This window comes from Callorhinus ursinus, unplaced genomic scaffold (genome assembly GCF_003265705.2).
Source record: "Callorhinus ursinus isolate GAN/ISIS: 27379988/994484 unplaced genomic scaffold, GSC_fseal_2.0 scaffold2, whole genome shotgun sequence".
NCBI classification, from domain to species: domain Eukaryota; kingdom Metazoa; phylum Chordata; class Mammalia; order Carnivora; family Otariidae; genus Callorhinus; species Callorhinus ursinus.
Window position 1 is genome coordinate 61,634,455 of NW_027397064.1, and position 17,795 is coordinate 61,652,249.

The 17,795-nt window shown below is 42.6% G+C and overlaps 1 protein-coding gene across 4 annotated transcripts in view; it reads left to right on the forward strand.

Moving 5' to 3' along the window:
- Nucleotides 1-17,795, forward strand: part of STK39 (serine/threonine kinase 39) — a 296,558-nt gene that overhangs the window by 89,150 nt on the left and 189,613 nt on the right. For 3 of the 4 annotated variants that reach the window (XM_025853633.2, XM_073882927.1, XM_025853639.2), the window contains 3 exons: nt 11,361-11,470; nt 11,711-11,812; nt 13,975-14,108. In XM_025853633.2, coding sequence (XP_025709418.1) covers nt 11,361-11,470; nt 11,711-11,812; nt 13,975-14,108 — 346 coding nt within the window. The remainder of the gene's footprint in view (nt 1-11,360; nt 11,471-11,710; nt 11,813-13,974; nt 14,109-17,795) is intronic. The other variant, XM_073882923.1, reaches the window with a different exon arrangement.

Consider the following 17,795-nt stretch of genomic DNA (forward strand, 5'->3'; position numbering starts at 1 on the left):
GTGGAGATTTGTATGAAGAAGACCACCTGCAGGTATATGAATATTGCATTGGAAATTCAGACTTATTAATATTTGATCTAAGTTGCTTGTGCCCGTCTTTGCAAATACGGCCAGCCAGGAGCTCCCGTTGACTTCAGAGCATGCGATGGGCTTGGGAAATGTTATCTGTCTAATACACTTACCTAGTGCTCTCCTTTCAACAGCCCTGTTACTTCAGCAAAGTAGGTCTTAGGGATGAGGGGACTGAGGACTGCTGAGCGATTGTGGATGCCTTTAAGGTTGTTTTCAAGGTCGTAAGAGCAAATCATTCTCAGATCTCCTGACTTCTCTTTCAGGCCTTAGCTCACTTCCTTACCATTGGGCTCCCCTTACCCACCCCCGCTCTTCACACTGTGCCTTTTGACAGTTCAGCCCCCCTGGGGCTCAGTTTTTTCAGCTGCAGATTAAGGAAGGTTGACAAGACTTTCTCCAGGACCTGTCTTACATCAAAATGTTAGAGTGGCCCTTCATTAGCCTCAGTCACTAAAGAAATTCTCTATCCTGTTTGAAAGCTTTCAAATCAGAGGGTGGTCTTGGGCATGGAGGGGAGAGTAAGCCAAGTATCTGTCCTGTGACTACTTTTACCAGAGCATCTTTACAGATATCCTGCCCTCACTGGGGAGCCAGAGAAGAATGGATTTGTGATTGGGGATCACCATAATTACCACATTTGATAGAAAGCTGACCACTAGTGCGTTCTTGGTCATGCTTGTCATTGGACTTGAGAAAGCTGGCTTGTGCCTGGCACCTTTAGCACAGCTGGCCTGGGATTACTGCTCCAGCCTTCTCCTGCCTTCTGCTGGTGCCCCACCAGGTATGGCTTCTGGCTCCACTTGTCACTGGAAATTCACTTGCTTTGGTGAAGGGTTCTGTGGCTCTCACATAGACAGGTAGATTATCTGTGGTTTGCTGTCATCTTAAACTCATGTTCTCCTTCACGCTTTGGCTAATTGATCGCATTAGTCAGCTGAACTGTGAACCAGATGTGAATTGATATCAGCCAACACTTACCCTTCTATCTTTTTGTCCCTCTTAAGCCTGGGTTGTCCCAAGTGTGAGAATGGGGAGAATGAGGAATTAGGGAGTGAGTGGCCACTTGTGTAGCCTCGGCCCTTTTACCAATAATTCTCCTGTTGAAATTTTCTTGTTATTCGTCTATGGCATCATGAATGGTATGTTGATTCTGTGTACAAAGTACAAACAAGTGGCTAAGAACTTCTCCTATATGAGTTAAAATATAGCATACTTGAAGGAAACCTGTTGATGGCAATTTTGAGAGTCTACCCACATGAAAGGCCAATGGTGGGAAGGTTTGCTTCTTTGTGTTTCTTTTATTTTGAAAGGTGAAACTCTTCCTTTAGGGAATACAGAGAGGATGTCTTCTGATTTTTTCTTTTGTTGTCAGAAAAGGCTGTGGAATTGTCATTTTCTGATGTTTCAAAGAAGGTCAGGACTGCCTCTCCCTTCCTCATTCATTGATGGGAAGCGGGTTTTTCAGAGCAGCCGAGAAGTGACTCCTGACTCTTTGCAGCTTCAGGAAATATGGCAGATTGTGTCTTCTGTGAGTGGTTGCCTGGGACACCATGTTGTGGTTGGGGGCTGCAGCCTATAGAGCCAAAGAAGGCCATTGAACACCATTTGCGTACAGGAAGGAACAAATAAGAGTTGAAAACCAGGAGTCTGACTAGAGGAAAGGAGGTTGGGTGGAGAGTGAGGGTTTCAGAGAACTCGTTTTGGTTCTGTCTGGTCCCTCATGGGGGTGCCAGCCTTCCTCCTGAGCAGGGCAGGTGATGTGTCCCAATCCGTAATAAAGTAGTGATTACGAATAGTAGATAAGGTGCCAACATGTTTATCATTTGCTTAAAAGATGAGCAGATTCAAGGTTATCGTTCAAATCATCTATCACCCTCACAAAATTGCATATCAGAGGTTGAGAAAGGAATAGTGTTACAAACATCCGTGCTGACAATGATGCCTACCCAAAGCCTGTCCTCTCTGCGCCCTGGCGCTCTACTGAGCAGCTGTTACTGATGGACTGTTAATAGGTATTGTGATCATAAATTATCTTCATGTATCTTAAAAAAAGATTTTGTACAAATTGGAGTGTGCCACATGTGTGAATTTGTGCCGCTTGACACACCCTTGAGAATCACAGGGTCAGTTCTTTGTGGGACGTGATTTAGGTTTCTAGTATTGCCCTTGTGTTTACTGGGTCATAAAATACATGAGTGTGCATGCATAAATACCTTTTTCCTGCTACTCTCTCTCCACTACTGGAGTTCTTTGCATCTAAGAGGTGAAAGAGGGAAGCCGTGGTGTTGGCAACACTTTGGGATCATCCAGTTGTACCGAATCAGGGCATAGCACCTGCTAGGAAGACCATACTCTTGAGCAATGATTCTCCAACTTCCCTGTGCATCACATCAGCTAGGGATCATGCTACAATGCAGATGCTGACTCAGTAAGTCTGGGGTGGGACCCAAGAGTCCGCATTTCTCTGAGGCTCCTCAGTGATGCTGATGGTTCTGGTCTGTGGACCCCACTTAGTAGCAAAAGTCAAAGATACTTCTTTCTCTTATTTTCTTAGAAGTGTATTGTTCTGTCTCTGGAAGGTTTATGTGAGTGTAGCCCGAAACAGAAACTATTGGCAAAAAAAAAGGGAATTAAACTCTTCTTGCATGGTTTTTTTTTTTTCCCTTTGAGATGCCTGTGCATTTATTTGTTTTGATTTATGCCCCTGGCATTAAAAGCCATGCTTAATACTAGAGCTGTTTAAAACTCCAGAATTTCACTGTGTACTAAATTGTTTTCTTGCTGATTTTACTGAGTCCTTTTGGGGATTGCAGTGCCTTTAGCATCAGGAAGCATGAATAAACATGGTGGGCCTGGGGAAAGACAGGTGATTTGGAGTTAAGAAGCCTTTGGATACAAATGCCAGAGTGCTTGACGGGCAGGAGATAAAGCAATAAGGACATTTAATTATCTCACATAACAGAAGTCTGGGGCATTTGGTTCCAGGGTTGGTACAGAAGCCCAGCAATATCCCAGAGGTCATGGGCTCTATCCTGCTTTCTGTTCTGCATCTCACTGTGTCGGCCAGAGCCTGTCCCCATGGGCTGCTCACTCCCAGCTTCTCATCTTCAATGGCAGTGCCCTCAGCAGGCTGGGGAGTGGGCAGTAAAGGAGCCTTGTATGGTGGTTCTTCTATACAGGCAAAGAATTTCCGTGCACGAGCTTGCACTGTTTGCCCCCTGGATCTTATGGGCCAGAACTAGGGCAGACCCTCAGATCCTCCACTGGTAAGAGGAACCAAACACCATGATTGGCTTAGAGCAGTACGATTAATCCCCTGAGGCCTGGCAAACAAAATCAGGATTCTGGCAGAGAAGAATGGATGTTGGGTAGGCAGCCAACAAGTACTGTTATTGAGAATCTACTATATATGTTCTGAGCTCCCCATTTTATAGCTTGTGAAACCGTTGCTTGAAGCAGTTAAGTAAATGATCGGGGAGTGTAGTCGGGATCACCCACAGGCCTGTTTGATTCCAGAGTGCCTTCTTGGGGCAGAAATGTGGCTCCTTGGTACTCACTGTGTCCATCTTTGGTGCCTCTTCTTTTCCCTTTAGTTTCAGGGATTGTTGGTGGGAGATTCACTAGAAATGGTCAGGACCTCAGGGCACGCCTCTGAGTAGGGACCACACAATCCCACGCCAAGTGTGTCACCATTTGGCCTCTAAAGAGTTGGGTTCCGTTCATGGTGCACTGAAGCGCCACCATCAGAAGAGTGAGAAAACTCCTTTGAGCAAGGCGGTGTTATTTCAGGAAGAAGCCGAGCCCAGGGAGTGTTGGCAGCCACGTCCCAGGTCTTGCCACATCTTCACTTGGCCCCTTGGGATCTGGGCCCAGCTTCTTGCTCTGGCTTAGCTGCGTTCTGCTGAGCATGGCCCAGGTACCCAGAGGTGCAGTGCCCACCCAGCGGACTGGAGGCGTCCCCTCAACCACTTCCAAGTTTGGGTTTGCCGGGATTCCCAGCAGGCCTGAGGGGACGGCCCTCCCTGGTTCCGTGCAGCGGCGGCTCTCAGACTCTCTGAAGATGGCAGGGCTCCAGGAGAGTGAAAAGTCGTTCCTACTTCATTTATAAACAAAAATGCAATAAACAGAAAAACTGGTGGAAAGGCTGGCTGTCATCATACGTTAAGAAAATGAAACTGGAAAACAGGGCCTTGGTCAGTGAAAGCAGCTAAAACCGCGGCGCCAGAGCATGCGGTGACCAGGAGGCACTGCAGTTGGAAGCAGTAGTCCGGCAGCCTGCCAGCTCCCACCCGCCCAGGGACCTGTGGCCGCGTGGGGATGGGGTGGGGGGGCAGGGGGGGTGGGCTTTGCCCTTTTCCACTTGCCTTGTCCGGAGACAGATTTTAACCAGAGGGGGCTACGGTCAGACCTGCACTTGAGGAAGATGAGTCTGGATGGAATAAGCTGGATTGCAGTCGGAAGAGGGGTACTTTTGATTCTGTAACTGCTAAAGCCTCTCCTTACCCTGGTCTGTAGTTTCCTTCCCTCACCAAGAAAGCCAGCGGGGAGAGGGTGCCTAGGAATTGCCAGCAAGCCGAGATGACATCTTTAGTTCTGAGGACCCGGATGCTGGGCACATTAATGTATTTCTTCTATTCATGCTGTTTGGATCATGTAATATTGCTATTTAAATTGATAATCACATGTTCCCACATTAGCTCTCACCAGAAGGCTGGGGTTGTGTCTAAATCAAAGCTCTGGAAGCCCCCTGGCTTTAAATCCCACAGGGAGTAGAGGTTATTGTGAACACCCTGAGCCTCCGGAACCGTGAGTAGGGTGCTCTACCACCGGCACACCTTTTATAAAAACAACACAATAAGAACTCAATACGATGTTTAAAACAACTTTCCATAGTTTGCTCTGTTAGGAAAATATTTGCTTCTGTTTTATACCCACGGTTATATAGTTTGCATTATTTAAATCATAATGTACTTCTTTACGTGCTTCTTCATTCATCCAACATTGGTAGCATGGCATTTTAAGGAAACCTGGGGGACTCAGGAAGGTCGGATGCTGGCAGCCCTGAAAATGTTCCTGGGTGTTTAGAAGCACACTTCAATTTTGCCAGTCAAGTCTTAAGAGTCTCTTGTGAGAAAATAAATAAATAAACCTGGGAGTCAACCCAAATTGTGAAGGGATTGTTTTTGATGATATAAATATGACATTTCAGATTAACCAGGGAACCTCAAACGAGTTTTTCTGTGTTGGGTAATCACAACTTGATCTTTACTCAGGGAAGAGCTCAAGAGTTGTGGAGTATTAACCCCATTACTCATCTTGCGTTTCCTTTTCAGTACAGAAAAATACACTGAATTTTCTCAAAAAGGAAACCAGGGCTAACTGGCTAACTCCTCTGTGAAGGCCTGTGGATTTTATCCAGACCCTTGATAACTTGCTATGTATGTGGTCTTTGGCAAGACATTTAATCTTTTTAATTCCTTCCTCTCCTTCAATTCTAATAGCGACTAAATCATCGTATTTTCCTAAGAATTTGTCTAATCCTTTCCACTTCCAGAGTCTCTCTAAAGGTACAGGCCCTGTTGATTTTGCTCCTGAACATCCCTGTGTGAGTCCTTTCCCCAGATTTCCTCTTTGGCTAGAGCGAGTGCCGTGGTGGTCTGGGGGCGCTGTATGGATCAGGCTCACCCTCCCTTCCCTGGTTCTTAGACTCTGTAGTTGGGCTCCTCCACAGTCTCAGTGCTTCCCTGCTTTTCTAGACCATGGCCACTGGGGAAAAGAGACTGACTCAAGCAAGGAGCTGCCAGGGGGCCCCACGTCTGCGGTGGCTCCCGCTCTCCAAGACCCCCAGCCAGCTGCTGGCAGGTCTCAAGGGATCTGATCTGTTGTAACCTGTTTTGAGTACATTTTAGGAAGCTCTGAGCCATCCACACTTGATCTTAGCCAAAAGGCCGAGAAGCGATGCTCTGAGCCATCCAATGTTGATTCCATTATTCTCTGGCCAAGTGTTGAATTAACCTGAGCCAATTTCTCATGTGTGACTCAGCTTCCTCCTTCTAGGTATTAGTAGCTATTGTAGATGTTGGAGGCAGGTGAGGGTTAGGGTTGGCTCTTCACCTGCAACGCCACTCCCGGGTCTTAAGGAAATCAAGTTTCAGGCCGAATTTTGCCATTCATTGGCAAGCAAGTCCCTAAAGAGTTCTCACGGTTTGTTCTGTAGGCTCAAGGAAGTTCCTGCTCTCTGTCCCTCTAGGTGAGTGAAAAATCCACGTGAAGACTTGCCAAAATTCCAGATGCAGTTTTCTTGTACACGTATACTTGGCGTGTAGATTCGAACTAGATCTAGAACTGGGGAGGGACTTAGCTTACTCCTGGGCCTGGCTGGATTCTTTTTATTCATGCAAGAGTGGCGAGGATAGCTAAAATAAATATTTTAGCCATTCTCTGTGTGCTAACTACCTTTACTTTCATCCGAGAAGGCTTATTTCTCACATGCATCATGCCTGCCAACAGGTGACTGGCATTATTATTCTCCAATAATAGCCCCTTTTGGGCCTTCACCTGGCTTATACTTATTTATACTTACAGATAGCAGAAATACTTTTAGCAGCTGCTTCCGGCATCCTTAATCAAATGCGACCAGAACCTTCCAGCCCTGGGCACTCTGAGTCAGAATGCCAGTTGACCACTTGGGTCTCACGAATATAATATTGCATATGGTGTATGTTAAAGTATTTTCAGTAAATTTTAGGCCTCATAGTGGCTTAGCAGATTCGTTTTGCAGGCTAAACCAGGGAGGCGTAATTGCTCTATTTTGCCTTTCCAATTTTTTTTAAAGCAAATTTGTTGCCAACAATAACAGAAAAGAGAGGTTTTACATAAAGATCTTGGTATTTGGCTTGCTCTGGGAAAATGGGGACATCGGCCACACCAGGCCCTATTCCTCTTTGGTGATTTTCTTTTCCAGTGGATTAGAAGCAGCCTACACTGAGAATGGGCTCCTGGGGAGGGCCCAGCACTGCCTAGCGTCCCCCTATGCTGACACTAAGTATCAAGTGCCCTTTAATGGTTGAGATTGGGCTGCTGCTGTGCAGGACCCCCTCCCCCCTTATTCCTGCCTGGCCCCTCTAGGTATTTGAGCATTCGACCCTTGCAACTGTCACACACTTTTTCTTCTTTGCTCAACACTTGTGCTTTGCTCAGGCTGTTTCTCTGTCTGGAATGCCATGTCCTTTTAGGCTTGCTTATCCAGGTCTTAACCTCTTCTCGAAGGCCAGGTGGTCCGAGGCCCCACTGGGTGTGGAACCTGTCATGACTATGACAGCCCGTAGTTCCTCTGTCCACACAGACAGCACAGTGTAGCTCTGTTCATTGTTTCCTGGCCTCCCTTTCCTTGCTGGTCAAGGCTTAAAGCCAGGAAACCTACCTTTCATATTTTGTATCTACCACTGTAAAAATGTTCGTGCTTAACCCTCACCCCAGTTCAAAGGCAAAGAATAGTAGCTTATCGATCGAGCTCACATTTGTTGGAAAGCAGATTTATACATGGGGAAAAGAAGCAGAAGAGTGTTATCCATATGAATGTAATATAAAATTAGCAGAACCGAGAAAGCTGGTAAGGAAACAAAGGCCCAGAAGCCCCGGTTAAGTGGTTGGCAGACCCACATGGCTGGGAGCAGCATGGCCCCTGCCGGTGAGGACCATGCTCTTTCCTGGAGGGTCCGCCCACTCTCCATATCAGGTGGCTAATACCGAAAACCCTGCAGGTCTGCCCTGGGGCTCAACATTCACATATATAAAAATAAGACTATTCCCGGAGTGACTTAATCATGTACCACAAACGAGGCAAAGGTGTTGGATGCACATCAGACTAACCACATCCTAACACAAGGGCAGCTGTGAAAAAGCCCCAAGGCGCCGAGAGTCAGGATGTCAAGGATGCTGCCGTTCTTAATCGGGATGTGCAGAACGGCCTCTCCTGACCGTGCTACACTTAGTGGAGGGAACAGCGTACCTGGACGACGACAGATCATCCGGTGCACAGGCAGACTGCGAGGGCCAGTTGGACGGCAGGGCTGATGATGGATCTGGGGGATAACCAGTGAGTCCTTCAGCAGGGGGAGGCTCAAGGTCTCCAGCTGGGGCAGGAGAGGAAAAAAGAGGGAGTCAGATTTGCGTGTTGTGCTGAGGGATTTTGACTTTATCCTGGGTAGGATAGGGGAAGTCCTGGGGAAGGACGTTAAGGCCCTCTGAGGGAGAAGTCAGGTGTGTGACCGAGGAAGGCCTGGTTGCCAGGGCATGGTCCTGGAGAAAGCCGGAGGAAGGTGGGGGTTTAGGAGGCTGCCGCTAAGTGGGTGGATTCAAAAGATGTGAGGGGAGCCTTTCAGTTCCTAGGCTGACAGCATTCTTTCTGGTTTGAGATGCAGCTATTCCCAGAGGCAGGAAGATGGACTGGTTAACTCTGTGTGGAGCCTTTGATTCCCTGTTGCCAGACAGACGTTCATGGTTTCTGACCCACGTGTGTCTTGTTGCACTCCCTTTGGCGGTATAGACGTCCCTCTTAGCAAATAAGGACTTTTTTCAGTGGCTCTGCCCCTCCCCCGCCCCTCCTTCTCACCATCCTATGCATGCTGTCTGGAAAGAATAGAGCAATTTTCCTTTTTACACACGTACCCTATGTACTTCAGTCAAAGTGTCGTCTGTCAGTACATAGAAATCTTTATGTATACACATTGGCAATCCATAGGAGCCACTTATGTATTTACTCTGGAGTCATAAGCATGAGTAGATGTTAGGATTGGCATTTTCTGCTTCTGGAATTTTTGTTCTGAGCTTTAAAGACATTTAACCATCTGTTTATGGCTTTAAAGTGAGTGTTCTAAGTGGAGGCTATGAATAAATAAGTGAATCATGAAGGATATATTGAAGGGGTCCATAATAAATTGCTACTATACAACTCTTTTCAGCTGTTTTTGCATCTCTAAAAAGGTCTAATGTAATTATATGGTATTTTTAAGGAATTAAAAAATTTAATGTTAACTATGGATTTTTATCTGGATTATATCTTTTAGGAGAGACTGGGGTGTAGAGTTGCTTCAACTGCATTAAAAAAAATCTATTTTTCCTTAGAGCAACTTCTCATATTCTTACTTATTTACAGATGACATGTACTTAGTATTTTGTTATAAAAAATTTTTTTTAAAGATTTTATTTATTTGAGAGAGAGTGTGCATGAGCAGGGGGAGGGGCAGAGGGATCAGGAGAAGCAGACTCCCCACTGAGCAGGGAGCCCAGTGCGGACTCCATCCCAGGACCCTGGGATCATGACCCAAACCAAAGGCAGATGCTTAACTGACTGAGCCACCGAGGCATCCTTGTTGCAAAATTATTTTAATAGAAATGGAATGTTCGGTTCATTGTTGAACTTTTCAGAAATACAAGTTAAGTTGAAATTAATATTTTTCAAAGCCGATCATGTTATCTTTTCCTCTAGCCAAATATAGTAGATGCTTACAAATAATTTAATTCACCTAGTTCTTCTGTAAGAACATGAATTTTATTTGCTCCTACCCACAGGAGACTGTTTCACTGGTTCTAGAGATTTCTTTTCACAAGGCTTCATTTTTCCCTCAGAAATATAAGAATTCAAAGACTTTTAGAGTTTGGCACATATGTGCAAATTAAATTATATAGCATTTTCAAAATATGCTTTTGCTTAATATTATCATGAGAGGAGCAGTTGGAACAAAGACTCCATTTGTCAATTTTTATTCCTTTTACTTGTAGTTGAAATCCTGTTGGGAGTTGATTAAATGTAAATGTAAATAAAATGAAACAGTCAATATATTTCAACTCAGGGAACTGGTTACAGTGTCACTGCATCACAACATTGAAGGCCTAAAGCAAATGCTAACACATTTTGACCTTGGCTTGTGCTTGATGTTGTTCTTTGGTAATTGCTGTCATCCTGGCAAGTCATCAAAGGGGACCAACAAAGGAGAATTATAGGAGAACAATTTGAAGGGGCTCAGGATACATAGTCGGCTGCAGCATTTTGAGGTGTTGACTACTTTTTTTAATTACCATTTACTGGCTTACTACTGAGCTGTCCTTGAGTTGGCTCTAGCTTGTAGGTCTGTATTAGCCTTGAGTGGTTGGTACTTTAACTTATCAACTAACTTCAACTTTTAATAAAAATCTATGCAGAAATGCATGCATTAATAATCACCGGGTATTCCTTCTCTGTGGTCACAAACGCACATCATTTTTGCATAAATACACGTGTGTATGTATATAGAGTATTGCCTAATTCATCATCCTACAAAAAGAATTTCTAGTATGTAATAGATGTTAAGAAGAGTATTATTTCATTCTACAAACCATTGTATCTATACTTAAGAAAATTATCCAAAAAGCGAACGTTGGAAAAAAAAAAAACTTTGCTGACTGAGCTTTTCCCTTGTGTTGATTGCTACATCTGTACAAACCTGGGCAGTTGGCTTTAGGTACCTGGGTTCATGGATTTGTTATTGTGATTTTGCCTAAGGTGTCAGCACTGTTTAAGCAAGGCTGTGAGAATGTGGAAGATGAATGTTATTATCCTTTATTTAAATCTTTTTACTGAATTATAATTAACATAGTGTTATATTAGTTTCAGGTGTAAAATATAATGGTTAAGCAATTCTATACATTACTGAGTGCTCATCACCATAAGTGTAGTCTTAATCCCCTCTGTTTCACCCTCCCCCAAGCCACCTTTAAAAAAATCCACTCCCCAAACATTGATGATGTGGAATTAAAGAAGCTGGAAAATAATCATAACAAAAGAAACACATAAAAAGAAACTACATCACATACTGGTTTTACTGCTTCCTGTGCTATTCACCCCCCTCCCCCATGCTATTCTTAGAAATGATTTGTTGAAATGAATCTTAGCAAAAAGCTAAGATCCTTTATATTTAGGGCTCTGAGAATGCGTTTTTATTTTTATTGAATTAATAATTTATGGTTAGTTATGACTTCTGATACCTTTTTGGTAGAACATATAATTTGGTATGCTGAGTTTCTGGACTGGTGGGCTTGCTGACCCATCACCGCTGATGGTGTTCTCTGAAGTGTAGGTTGGCGGGTGGCGGGACTGCCTTGGTATACCCCCGAGAGAGCTTCATGGTGTTTGGAACAATTCATCATCACTGGAAAGGTCCCCAGGAAAAGAGAGGTTTATAAAGTCAGAATGTGTAAGCAGTAATATCTTACATAAAATAAGGGTGATTTTTTTTTTTTTCTTTTAGATTTTGGGGTAAGTGCATTCTTAGCAACAGGGGGTGATGTTACCCGGAATAAAGTAAGAAAAACATTTGTTGGTACTCCGTGTTGGATGGCCCCCGAAGTCATGGAACAGGTAAAAAAAAAAAAAAAAAAAAAAAGATGCTTTGTATCACTAAATACATTAACATTTCATTCAAGTCAATCATTTTACTAGAATGCATCATGTAACTAAGATTTAGTTCCTGATTGGTGGGCCTTAGCAAAGTAATATCAAAGTTGTACATCGCTGCCGTAGACCTCCAACATAATATGGACTTCCTGGCGGGTGACCTGCCTACTGTATAATTGTGTTTTTTCCTCCTTCTGTTCTTAGGTGAGAGGCTATGACTTCAAGGCTGACATGTGGAGTTTTGGGATAACTGCCATTGAATTAGCAACAGGAGCAGCGCCTTATCACAAATACCCTCCTATGAAAGTAATTACTATTGGAAATAATATGTCGGGCTTGAAATAGGATTTAATGGAATCTGTTCTGTAATTCTCTTAAACATAGTCATTTTTCTCTTAGACCTGAGGAGAATTAATGGAGGAATGCAGCCAAGTTAAATGTTGTCGGATGTGGACAGAATAGCTCAAAAGTGGTCCAGTTCCCGGCTTTGAAGCTCGCGTTACATTCTTAGCAGAGAGCTGTCTGAAGACTGCGATCACTTTGGCCAGTGGAGGTTGAGAACTGGGACAAATGCTGGTCACTACTCTTTTGATAGCCGAAGACCCCAGACCCCCAAGGAAAATCTAAAAATAGATTGCAGTGACATCGTCTTTGCAGATGGATTTCCCCCATTTTTTTTTAAATGCTCTGTGACATTTCACCCCTGTGCTGTGTCATGTTGGTGACTCATCTGAAATAAGGGAGCCCAGTATTTTTAGGCAATAACCTACATTTGGATGGTGTTTTCAGATTTTTGTGATTCTTTTAACTGGCCTACGTTATTATTTCACTTATTCTGAGATGGTGGTATCAGGGCTAATGGACCCAATTAGATTTTGTTTGGGGGCTGAAATAGCTGGGGGAAATGATGAAGGTATTTTACAGAGAATACAGTTTCTGTCTTGTTTCAACCTTTTCCTAGGAAAATACTGGAAAAATTTAGGAGGATTAAGAAAAACCTGAGGATAAACAAAGTTCAATAATTTTACTGATTATAAAGTTAATATGTTCTTATGAGGGAAAATTTGGAAGTCCAAAAAAGAATAAAGAAGGAAATAAATCATTCATAATTTCATCAATCACAGACAATCCCTGTTAAGGTCTCAGCGTAGTTCATTACATTGTTCTTTTCTCTCTGTATTTATGTACATATTTTTAACATACTTAAGATTAGGGTGTGTGTGTGTATACATACCTGCCTTTGTTAGCAGAAAATTCAAAGTTGAGGCATCTTCTCTGTATCAGTCACCATTCTCGTGGAGACTGTTTGCTATCAAGCATCTTGAAATTATTTATTGTAAAAGGGATCAAAAGGGTCAGTTCAACTGACCTTGTAGAGAAAAAGCACTGAAGCAACTCAGGATTTTCCCTTCCATCTGGTTTTTCGGCATTATTTTTTTCTTATTTCTTGTTTTCTTTCATTCCCCACTCCTTTGCGTGTCCCACCCACCCGAATCCAAAGTCCCATTGCTCACCCCAGCCCAACGTCCTGTGGGGCTCTGCTGGGACTTCACAGCTTGCCCACTTTCTTCTGTTTGCTGTTATCCTCCACAATCAATAAACTGTCAGTTTAATCCTTCATCTATTCACACATCTGAAAGTGTTTGAAAGGAGTCTTGGTATGTATAGCATTTGCATAAATTAAGGCTGATTTATGCATTAAGGAGGTTTATTCCTTTTATAGGTCAATAGTTTACTACAAATTCTACTCTTTTTTTTTAAACAAGTAATTTTGATGTTGTGAATGAATGGAATTTTTACCTTTTTGATTTGAAGCTGTATTTTGGTTTTGTTTTGTCCCCCCTCCAGAAGCAGTGTGGCCTTTTGCTCTGGTTATGATTTTCAGGAACTCGTATTCTGGCTAACTTTAAGCGTTCTTACTGCCTCAATTTTGCCAAGGCTTTAAGTGATATTCTGTAGGTTTTCTCATTAAAAAAAAAAAAAATCATGTGTTACCTTCTGGGATATTGTGGATTTATTTTTAGGGTTGGCAGTGTGTTAACAGAAGCCTTGAGTACTGGCGGTTCCTTACTTATGAATGACCTGTACACATGAGCGCTCACTGCTGCTCGGCCCCCCCCCACCCCTCCCCTTTCCCAGCCACCACTAAGCCTGTGCTGGAGCTACGTGCTCCCTGAGGCTGTGTGGGAGCCAGTTCCCAGTTCTGTTCCGGCTTTGGGACCTCGTTCTTCACACACACAACAGATTTTGTAAGTTCTGTCAATGGAATAACAAAAAGGTGAAAGGGCATGTGAACAGATTCGCTAATGGAAATGAGTACTTTGAATACACACTTTCGGGAAGGTTAAAATCATGGGAAAGCACCTCCTCATCAAGGATGGTCCCTAGCGCTTCTGTGAAACATTAAGAACTCGAACTAGGGCAGAGGCTGTACTGAGATTCTGTCTTGGTGTTTGTTTCTGCTGCAGGTGTTAATGTTGACTTTGCAAAACGATCCACCCACTTTAGAAACAGGAGTAGAGGATAAAGAAATGATGAAAAAGTACGGCAAGTCCTTTAGGAAATTACTCTCACTGTGTCTTCAGAAAGATCCTTCTAAAAGGTATGTCGAACTTTGTGGATGAGTTAATGACCTGGTTTGAATCACGACAAAGCTTTGTTTGTGGCTGGGAAAAGGCTGTGTGAGGAACCTGGAAGGTACTTCTAGTTTAAGGGAAATCCTGCTCTGGCCCCTGGTTTCCAACCTGTTAGTGGAAGAGAGCGTGGGTCTGAGAGGGAGAGGAGTGAGCCTGAGGGAGAGGTAGAGGAAAATTTTTAGTGTTAATGAGATTCACTGTGTTTGTTAGGTATGGGCTCTGTCATCGAAGGAAATGAAATAAAACAAATCAAAAGAAATTGGCAGCGGTGCACTCAGAAATTGAGCTAATATTCTGCACTGTGTAGGTTGAGCTGACCTCTCAGGATTTGAATGTCCTGCTAGCTCCAGTCTAAACCAGGCAGAGCTATTGAATTTTGCATGAGCTTCCTTTTAGTTGCAGAACAAGTTGTGCTGTTTAAAAGATTATCAGTAAAGAAGATTAAGATTTTTGCATTAGAAACATTAATCATATAAACAGAAGCAAATGGTTTGAAATTAACGTTAGGGGTTTCTCTTTATTCTTGGGTTATTGCCCTGCTCTGTAGTGTGTCTGTTTTCTGAGTTTATTTCTTCTTTCTTAACATCTGTGACTTTGAATACCCCGGCTAGTGGTAATATAGCCCCATATCTTTTATCGCTTAAAGAAGGATGTTAATGACGTGAGCCACACAGGCCTTGCCCAGGTAGAGTCTCTTTGTCGAGCTTGGTTGTCTGTGTTGTGGCGCTAGTGTACCATCAGCATAGACCACCCATCTGGCGAGGCCACTGGGGCGTCACTGGCCACCTCATGCGCCCAAGGGTTCGATTTGATACTTATATTTGAAAACGTAAAAACCTGGCTTCTCTTCTGAAGCTTTCCTTTTCAGGGAAGGACCCTGCTTTTGGAGGGATTCCCGTCTTCCTAAATCCTTTATGAAACTTAAGCCTTTTCTCTTTACACAGTAATCTGCTGTTTGAGTAGGCAGCCCTTCTCTAGATTGAACAGAGTTTCCATATTTTACCCCATTCTTTGTAGCTACTCTTGTCATTCCTTTACATTTTACTGACTTTGCTTTGAATCTTCTCTGTATCAGTCACCATTCTCGTGGAGCTAGGTCGAAAGACTGTTGGCTATCAAGCATCTTGAAATTATTTACTGTAAAAGGGATCATTGTTTTGTCACACCATTAGGCTGTTTCTGCTTAAACATCTTAGTTGCCCTTTCTATTTGATTTGTGGGGCTTGTTTTTCTTCTGAAGTTAAACTCATCTTTCATTGAGGTTACTTCTTCACACTCCTATTGGGTGAAAATGCTCTTAGATTCTCATTTTCTTCTGCAACACTTGCTTGTCTTACGTTTGTATTTGGTGTCGTCTCCAAACATAAATTTTTGGCATCACCAAGGAAATAATTCGATCCTCCAGAGCCCAATGAGAGAGGTACCTGTTTTCCCAGTTAGCACCGGGTTATTGATGGTCTTTGTGATTCACAAACTAGTTGAGATCCCACCTAGTGGTGATGATGTGTAATGTCACATATTTCTAGCCCTTCTGGAAAGATACTGTAGGGTAGAATTGCTGGTGTACTAATGATACACAACAGATTTCTTTAGGAATTTGTAAATTAGTCAGAATAAATTAGATTAGCATACATTATATTTAACAAATTGTCCTTATTTCTTAATAACCTTGAAAGTCTTGCAGAATTATTTATTATATGAGCTCAAATGTCAGGTTCCTACCACCCACCCTACCGCCCCCCCCAAATTCTCAAATAGAGTTTTGCACCATATATTTGAATTCTTACAAAGTCTTCCTCTCAGAGTGCTCTCTTAGTGACTTATTGATTTACAAAGTATTAATAATTTAAGGACTTCTTTTAGATATTTTCATTATAACATAATCTAATCTCACTGTTGTGCAGTTGTCTTCTATAACAGTGTTAGTGGTGCACCAAATTCTTGGGGACTCTTAAAAATTGAAGTATAATTAACATATGGTGTTGTATTAGTTTCAGGTGTACAATATAAGGATTCAAAAACTCTATACTCAGTGCTCATCACGATAAGTGTACTCTTAATCTGCATCACCTGTTTCACCCATCCCCCACCCACCTTCCCTCTGGCAACCACTGGTTTGTTCTCCATATTTAAGAGTCTGTTTTGTTTGTCTGTTTTGTTTCTTAAATTTCACATATGAGTGAAATCATATGGTATTTGTTATTCTCTGACTTATTTCACTTAGCATTATATCCTCTAGGTCCATCCATGTTGTTGCAAATGGGAAAATCTCATTCCTTTTTATGGCTGAGTAATATTCCATTGTATATATATATACCACATCTTTTTTATCCATTCATTTATCAATGGACACTTGAGTTGCTTCCATATCTTGGCTATTGTAAATAATGCTGCAATAAACATAGGGGTATGCATCTATCTTTTTGGATTAGTGTTTTCTTTAGGTAGATACCCAGTAGTGGAATTACTGGATCATATGGTAGTTCTATTTTTAATTTTTTGAGGAACTTCCATACTGTTTTCCACAGTGGCTGCACCAATTTGCATTCCCAGTAGCAGTGCATTTGGTTTCCTTTTTCTCCACATCCTCGCCAACATTTGTTTATCTTTTTGACTAGCCATTCTGACAGGTGTAAGGTGATACTTCTTTGTGTTTTTTTTTTAAATTAAATTAAATTAATTTTTTTAAGTAAACTGTCCTACAACGTGGGGCTCGAACTCACAATCCTGAGATCAAGGTCGCATGTTCTACTGACTGAGCCAGCCAGGTATCTCTTTCATTGTGGTTTTGACTTGCATTTCTATGATGATGAATGATATTGAGCATCTTATCATGTGTCTGTTGGCCACTTACATGTCTTCTTTTGAGGAAAAAAATTCATGAAATATGAGAATGGGAAAAAAATATTGAATCTATTATATAGGATGCAGTTTTAAAATATGTATTCATTACTAAATAAGTAAACATTTAATTACTACCCAAATCTGCAAGAAACCATGAATATTTCCTGTCTTCTCTGTCTTTGCTCATGTTATTCAAAGGTTCTTCCTCTTCCTCTGTCGCCCTTCCACCCTCTTTTAGTGCTTACTTGAAAGCATTAATCTTCTTAGCGTTAGATAAATCTGGGTGAGATTCCTAGCCTCATCTACATGACTTAGTTTCCTTGTCTGTAGAATGGGCCTAATAACACCTACTTCATAGGATTGTCATGAGGATGGAATACAATCACGCACTGAAAGAGGATAGCCCGGGCACGCCTGGGTGGCTCAGTGAGTTAAGCCTCTGGCTCTTGGTTTTGGCTCAGGTCATGATCTCAGGGTGGTGAGATCAAGCCCCGTGTCGGGCTCCGGGCTCAGCATGGAGTTTGCTTGAAATTCTCTCGCCCTCTCCCCCTGCTTGCATGTGCCCTCTCTCTCTCTCTCTCTCTCTCTCTCTCAAAATAAATAAATAAATCTTAAAAAAGGATAGCACAGTGCCTAGGGGTTCCTAAGTATTCAGGAAATTGGGATTGCCGTTCACTATTTGCCTTTTTCTTCCTGACCGAGTGGAATTATTACGACCCTTAGTTTTCCTACAGTATGTTGAGATATTTCTCTTATAGCACTTTTCACCCTATGCATTTATTGACTTACACATCCAATTTCCTCATACG